This window comes from Mesitornis unicolor, unplaced genomic scaffold (assembly GCF_000695765.1).
Source record: "Mesitornis unicolor isolate BGI_N332 unplaced genomic scaffold, ASM69576v1 scaffold259, whole genome shotgun sequence".
NCBI classification, from domain to species: Eukaryota; Metazoa; Chordata; class Aves; order Mesitornithiformes; family Mesitornithidae; genus Mesitornis; species Mesitornis unicolor.
In genome coordinates this window covers 30,679-38,149 of record NW_010205178.1, presented here as the reverse complement: position 1 = coordinate 38,149, position 7,471 = coordinate 30,679, and the positions used below count along the sequence as shown (strand labels likewise).

At 46.3% G+C, this 7,471-nt stretch overlaps 1 protein-coding gene across 1 annotated transcript in view; it reads left to right on the top strand.

Moving 5' to 3' along the window:
* GPC3 (glypican 3) overlaps nucleotides 1-7,471 on the top strand; it is a gene marked incomplete at both ends in the record, with an annotated part of 58,797 nt that overhangs the window by 34,590 nt on the left and 16,736 nt on the right. Inside the window, one exon of the mRNA XM_010191309.1 lies at nucleotides 1,110-1,230. Coding sequence (XP_010189611.1) covers nucleotides 1,110-1,230 — 121 coding nt within the window. The remainder of the gene's footprint in view (nucleotides 1-1,109; nucleotides 1,231-7,471) is intronic.

Sequence of the window (7,471 nt, the reverse complement as noted above, 5' to 3'; positions counted from 1 at the left end):
CTGCCAGGCTGTGGGGGGTGCCAGCCACTCATTCTAGTCCTGGTGTGGACGCTCTTGTCTCACGTCCTGAACATCGTGAGCTGTTACCCAGGTATTGAGTGTAGAAACGTGTTCCTCCAAAGGCAAACGTGCAGCGATCCCTCGGTGCCTCTTGTCCTCGCTTTTATTGCTCTGATAAACTGTGCTGTCCTGTAAATTTTTCAGCAGTGAATATATATTTCTTTCCTAATGGCTGATGAAAAAGCTGAGCATGGCCTTGGCCGCCCTCCTCTACAGACCTGCCCTGGCAGCTGGCTGCGCAGGGAAAGGTCCCTGTGGAGAGCTGCATCTGGAGATCTCTCTGCCAGCTCTTAATCTGCTTTGTGGGTGCTTTACTGACTTGCATAGTACCCATGTAAATTGAGGTATCTTGTGGTGCAAAGCCCAGCACAGTACCAAAGCTACGCTATGTTCTGCCTCAGCTGTTGCTTTGATCCCCAAGGCTGGATCTCATCAAAGACTAAAATCAGGATTGTTTGACAACACCTATTTTCCATTAGCAATGTTGACAGCATTAATTATATTCTGATGCTTTAATTCTTTATTATTGAAATCACACATCAGTGATAGTCATTATTTTGCAAGGGGGTTGATGTTATGCTAATCAGCTTGCAGTTAACTGGGTCATCCCACTCATTTTTTTTTGGCTGTGTGCACAACACTACCGCTCTTGTACTGGAGTCTCCGTGGTCTGCCAAGATTTATTTTAAACAAACATGAGCAAGCCAGAATTTCTGAGCCAGCTTTTTTAGGACTCTTGGGTGCAAGTTATGTGAAAATATTTATCCCTGTTGTATACTGTTTAACGTCTTCCTTGGTTACTAATGGACTGGAAGGGACTTCATTGTCCTCAAGTGATACAAGTGCATCAACTTGTTGCTTTGCAAAGGCAGCACAGAAATATTTATGGATATCTTCTGCTTTTTTTGGTCATGGTTAACTGTTTTCTGCTCTCTGTTTTGAAAGGGGCTCATGCTTATCTTGGGATTTCTTTTGTTTGCACTGAACTTTAAAGATCTCCTCTATATTAGCCCATGACATCATGGTCTCCCGTGTTCTCACTCCTACAGGTTCAATCCCCAGATCACAAGGAATGGAGCAAAAGCTCAACCTGGCAACCACGAGGTGAAGATGAAAGGTCCTGAGCCAGTAATCAGCCAGATTATTGACAAGCTGAAACATATCAACCAGGTTTGTTGCAGGCATGCCAGTGGGGATGGCTCCAGAGTGGGTGGTTTCCAAATCAGTCTGGCTTCCCCCACACTTTCTTTGGGCTCAGCCAGACAACCCGGGGCAGCTCTGTCTTCAGCAACTGTTTGTGGAGCCAGTGCCGCCTGGGCCCCGCTCAGTACCAGGCTCGCAGGGCACGCGTGGCAGGTCTTGATTCATGCACGCTGGGCTGGTGCTCCACAGGTGCAGCAGGAGCTGCAGGGCATGTGCGTTGTGGCCCTCTGGGGCTCAGCCTGAGCCCGGGCAGATGTATGGATGCATCCTTGTGATGTGCTTCTGAGGGGCATCCATCCCCTGCACAGTGGAGGACTGGGAAAGACAGGGCTGTTGTGATCCCCCTGAGTATGAGTTGCTGGCACGGTTCAATGTAGCATGTGCCTTGTGTCCCCTCTGGTTGGAGGAGTCCCCTTTGGCCTTGCTCATGGCTGGCAGAGCGGGTCACCTGTTTGTTTACTGTATCTCCCTGGGCATCCCCTCTCAGTCATTGCTGGGGCAAGTTACTGTCGAATGGGGAAATGGCAGAGCTGGATGAGACCCTTTCCACTGGGGAGGCAGCTTCCTTCCCACGGTCTCAGACCTGGCATCTTTGCAAGGACAAGCAGTATCTTGTCTCTACCCATCATGCCAGGCCAGGTAAGCCCCACTGCTGCCAAGGGATTAGGTGGCATCTCTGCACAGCGTTCAGCTTGCGATTATTAACCTCCCAGAGCTCTTCTGCAGCACTGCCTCGGGCCAGCTGGGCTGGGGTCTGGCTCTGGACTCTGCTCTCCTCTCTGTGTCACTGAGAAACTTCACAGAGGCCATGTTTTTCAGTAGGCTGCTAGCTTGGATCTCTGTACTTTCTGGGGGGACACAGCATTGGGACCTCGCAGGGCAAATAGTGGGCGGTAATGCTGTCTGTTAATACTGCTGAGCTGCCCAGTCTCTCCTGAGAGAACTCTCACCAGCGGGGACCTTGTTCAGGGTCACTCCGGTGTGAGGCTTTGGGCAGTGGCAGGTTCCCAGAGTTAAGCCCAGCTTTACTTCCCAGACGGGTGGGCTGTGAGGGTTGCTCTGTCTGGAGTTGCTGGCTTAGCAACTTTTCTGCTAACCTCTGCTTTCCTGCTCCCACGACTGCCAGGGACTGTTTTCATAGCAGTTCCCGGTTTAGCCCCTGCACCTTCCAATGAAGGCACGCCTCATTAGCTGCTGTCTGGGAGTGGGGTGCAGTGAGGGATTCGGGGTCCCCAGGAGCTGGGGGAGCACATGGGAGCTGATGGGGGCAGCGGCAGCAAAGCCCACTGTGCCTTCCTGCATGCCTCCCTGCACTGAGCCGTGCCATCTGCCAACAGCTCATAATTATTAAAAGGTGGGTGGGGGGGGAGAAATAGCATAATCAGCTCCCTATTAAATGGGGTAGAGGGCAGGCTTCAACCTGCAGGTGATAATGATATTTTGCCGTTCACAGTGAGAAAGTCGCACTGAACAAAACATGGTTATTAGTGTACTTGAAACTGCTGACATAAAGTGGTTATGAAATGCTGGCTGCCAGATTGGGTCAAGTTAGGTCTTTGCTGAACAGTTCAGGCTGCTGAGAAGCGGAGATTTGTGGAACGAGAGACCCTGGGTAAACATTGCCAGGCTGAACTCAGTTGTTTGCGGCAGCAGAGCGTCTTTGTCAGCCACTGCTCTGGGAAAATAGCGGTAAGGGGTTGAATATGGTCAGTTCAGTCACGATCTCTTACAGTGCTCCCCTCCTTGGCTTCCAGTATCAGATTGGAACATGTTACGGGGGGGGCAGGTGAGTTGTTTTGGTTTAAACAGTGTAAATGTAAAACTCTGAAAAATATCAAACCCACTTGTAAAGCTGTGTTTGAGAAAGAGAGGGACTGTGAATAAAATCAGGAGCAAATGGGAAGTGATTTGTGAAAATTAGTTATGTACCTAGATATTCCTGCGGGGGTTCTTTAGTCAATGGTAAGTAGCTTCTATACCGAGAAAGTAACTGCGGAGGTCACTTGGATTGGGGGTGTCATACCTCACTGTCACACTTTTTTTTTTTTTTGCCTACCGAAGCTTTGCACTCTCTGTGCACATCTGGAATGCATCTTGAATGCCAAAGAGGAGGAACTGTGGAAGGAGCAGCTTTGGGTGAATTACAGTTGTGTTTTTCAGGTGTTGGCTTCAGAACTGAGAAGCAGTGGGAACTCCTGGGCTGGGGAGGGATGAAAATCTCCTCATCCACCAAGCTCAAGGCAGCAGCTGCTTTTAAGGGTTTTCAAACATGCAGAATCTCATGGAGCATCTTTTTGAGTGTTTGTAGTGCTCAGAGAGCTGTAAACTGGATTCTCCAGTAAATTGTGAATGCAGTACCATACAATGAATTCCTCCCCATGTGTCGTGTTGGAGATGCAGCTTGGATTTTGTGTATGTGGGTAGACTCAGGAGCCATGCTAGCTGGTTCAATTTTTGTTAAGAGTTCCACAGCTTTTACATTTACTTGTAGATTTTTGCTAATGTCTGTAATTTGCTCGACTGGGCTTCGATATATTCAAGCTGCTCACGGTGCTGAAAAATGTGTGTTCTTTCAGCAGTATGCCACATTTTCAAGCTTGCTTGAGTTTGGTGAATGTGTTGTGTGCAGAAATCGTGCTCGCTCATTAGTTCTTGTCTTCTCAAACTGGATCTGAGTAAATGTGCACATAGATATGAGAAAGTCTCATCAAACTTTTGCAGTTTGAAATGAGAATGGCATTTGTGCCAAAATCCACAGGACTGAAAGGAATACAGAAAACTTAAACCAGAGAGAAAGGGAAGTAAAAGATTGCCAGATTGTATTAGTTTGGTTCAAGCACCTTTTATCAAGCCAAAATAAATAAATGAATAAAGTTCCCTGACTGGGTAGTGTGCTGTCTCAAGTCAGTCCTTTCTGGATGAGTTCCCCTTAGTGGTGCCTTCTCCTCACATCAAAACTCCAGACCAGTTTTGTTTCACCCAAACGCATGATTGTGGCTGGCGCTATTTTTTGTGCCTTGGTGGTCAAGTTCGTTTATTATTGCCATACTGGAGGTAAGGATTTTTTCTCTTTTCAGTTCTGTTAGATGTCTACCAAGTTTTGATTTGAATTATTTTTGCTGTGTGCCCAGAGGCATGAGCAGCCCATCCATAAATATTAGCACTGTTATCTCAGCTGGGAGGCCAAGGGGTCACCTTCAGGAAAATGAGTTGGAATTGGTTCCTAAGTTTTATTTCTCAGAGTGGATGGGATCTGTTTCTTGGTAAAAGGGTTTTCACTCATCCCACATGTGAAACTATAGTGAAATTGAAAGGTTATTCTGTGTCACCACTGTTTTGCTCAGTTTTTTTGTGGCTTGGTAGCCTTCCTAGGCAAAAAGTGGTGTGCAAGGTGAGCTATTTCCTCCAGTTGCTCTATTTTCCTCCCACCACAGGCATGTTTAAGTGGCTGTCAGATGAGGATGAGGTTCAAGTTTTAACTGATTGTCCTGGTTGAGCTAAATAGAACTAATTTTCTATTTAGTGATTTCACTTTTCAGCTCAGTCTCTTTTAAGTGGATGAACTTGCTGAAGCTAGCAGCATGTTTTACCAGTATGTGCTGCTACAACGATAATCTCAAGGCCAAGTGTTTCACCATGGGTGCTGTGTCTGCGCCTACAGGCGGGAGTGGACCCAAAACTGACCAAAGAGGTATTCCATCCCCCACACGTCATACTCGGTATAAAGCCGAGGGATCATGAGGGTCTCGACCCTTCTTCCATCTTGGAGCCCTTCCATCTCAGACCCTTCCGTCCGTCTCGATCCTGCAATGGCTGAGGTCTGAGCAGAACCCTGCTGGTTCATCTGCCTCTGATCCTGATTTGTGTGTTCCTGCATCCTGCTCCCACTGCTGCTGAGTTCAGTCTGGTAATTTTCCAGTGCCCAGCTCCACAGAGTCTCTGGTGACGTATTTGCCATTGTGGGGAGGGCGGGAGGAGGATTTTATATTGGTTTTGTGTATATATTTGTATATATTTCATTATTTTCCTATATACATTATTATCCTGTAGTATTAGTATTATTGTTTTATTAGACCTGTTAGTTTTATTTTCCAACCCATAAAGTCTCTCTCCCTTATTCTTTTCTCTCTTCCCTTCTTGGGAGGGGAGAGGGGTTAATAGAGAGTGTCTGTACAGGATTTAGTGACTGGCCCAGCCCTAAACCATGACACAGATACTGTGGAGGTGGGAGCTGCTGTGCTCTGCCATGTTGGTGACCTCCTATTGAACCTCCTCCAAGAAAGGCTCTGGAGAGTGGACTTGAGTGATGCTGGTGTAAGGATGCAGCAGGGATGGAGACTGTGGGTACCAGATCAGCCAATGCCACACTTTTGGTCCTCCCTCCTGTCCCTCTTGGTCCCCAGCTGACTGCGTGCTCTCTGCAGAGCCTATGGGGCTCTGACACCGTTGGGATGCTTTACCCCATCCTTACTGCATTTACCTGTTAAAGCTTGTTCCCAGTTCTGTTCCTTTTTTATGCTGGTGTTTATCATAGGACCATTTCTAGGAGGAAGACTTTAATATTGGAAGGAAAGGGGGAAAAATACCACCAAAAATGAAGAATAAAATCCATAAAAGGAAACTTAACTGGGGAAGATGGGTCTTCACAAGACTGAAGGGCCTGGAAACATACTGTACATTTCCAGACATTGGAGTTAAGGGCTCATTTAGAATACTTCAGATAAACTGCAGTTTGACAGTTCTTTGGTTTCCACATCAAACAATCTGTAATTTATTGCCCCATATAGGGACTGTGTTTTTATCATATTGCATATTCTCTAGCCAGAAATCTAACTACCATATAAGCTCTTGGAAAAAAAACAACCCTTTGGGGATCGGAATCCAGGCAATGTGCTTTCACAGGCCCTGAGAAACTCGCTTTGATTTATTTCCTTAGAAATAAGGGGAACATACAATTTTTTTGAGTATTACAGCTGTTCCCCCCAAGCAGGATCTCACCGCCTTTCTTCGCGTGCTCAGCATAAAGACCCAGGTCCTGCAGCGAGCCCTGTGTGAAAGTGCCTCGTGTTGCTCTTCTTGGGGTTTACAGGAGGATGAGAACAAAATTTAGAAGTTTTACAAGGCAGTAAAACATGGAGCTCTAGCTGGAAGGAAAAAAGCAAAAAAAACCCAACCCAACAAACACAAAAAACCAGGAAGCCCAGAGGTACAAATGACCAAAGACAAAAACAAGACTAGAAATTTGCAAAAAAGCATGTCCTGGCATTTAAATGGCCACGTTTGAAGCTGGGTTGATCAACCAATATGTCCTATATTTGTTTGTAGGTTTAATGGGCTGTTTCCCTGCAGCCTGGCTGCTGGGAGAGGGCATGGTGGAGGTCACCCAGAAGTTAATTTGGAAAGGGGCCAAAAGGCCACAACTTGATTGAATAAAATGTAAACAAAATAGGCCTGGGAACAGCACCATGCCCTTGTGCCTGAGTCTCTCTCAACCACAAAATACAGAATATGGCAGAGCACTGGGGAGTGGTGAAGGGGGTTGAACCTTGCTATGAGTGGATGATACTTGGGGTGGTGAAGAGTCAGATCTGGATTGCGCTCAGGACACGCAGGGAAACTGCAAATGGGTGCCTGGCTGGTGCGGTGAGTGCTCCCAGGGTAGCCCAGGTGCTCCCAGGGCAGACCTGGGGTCCTGGAGAGCCGCCTTGCTGGACCCTGTCTTGGGCGACTCCAAGGAGGAGTTTATTATGGGAGACCCTAGGGAGCTGTGGAGCTTTCAGGAATATATTTTCCCTTCAGAAAAATCCATGACTTTAATGGATTTGGTAGAATTGTGTCTCTCTGTGGCCTGCTAGGTTTTGTGAGGTTTAGTTTTCCCACTGTATTTTAATTCCCCAGCCAGACGAAGTAGCATAATAATTAGGAAAATGCACAAACTGCCAGATTGTTAAATAATGCAATGCACAATGCTTATCGCTTGAAAATACAATACTTAAGTTGCACTGAAATGAGTCGCTTTTGGCAAATTTTCCACTTTCAAATTTAATTAAGTTAACACTACAGTGTCTGAAGTGCTGTTTATGTGTAATATAATTTATCAGATCCTCAAAAGAAATGTTAATAAACACAATAATTACTTGAACACGCCTTTTGTTCAACATTATTAAACAGTTTGTAACAATTAAATTATGAAAACCACATGTTGTTG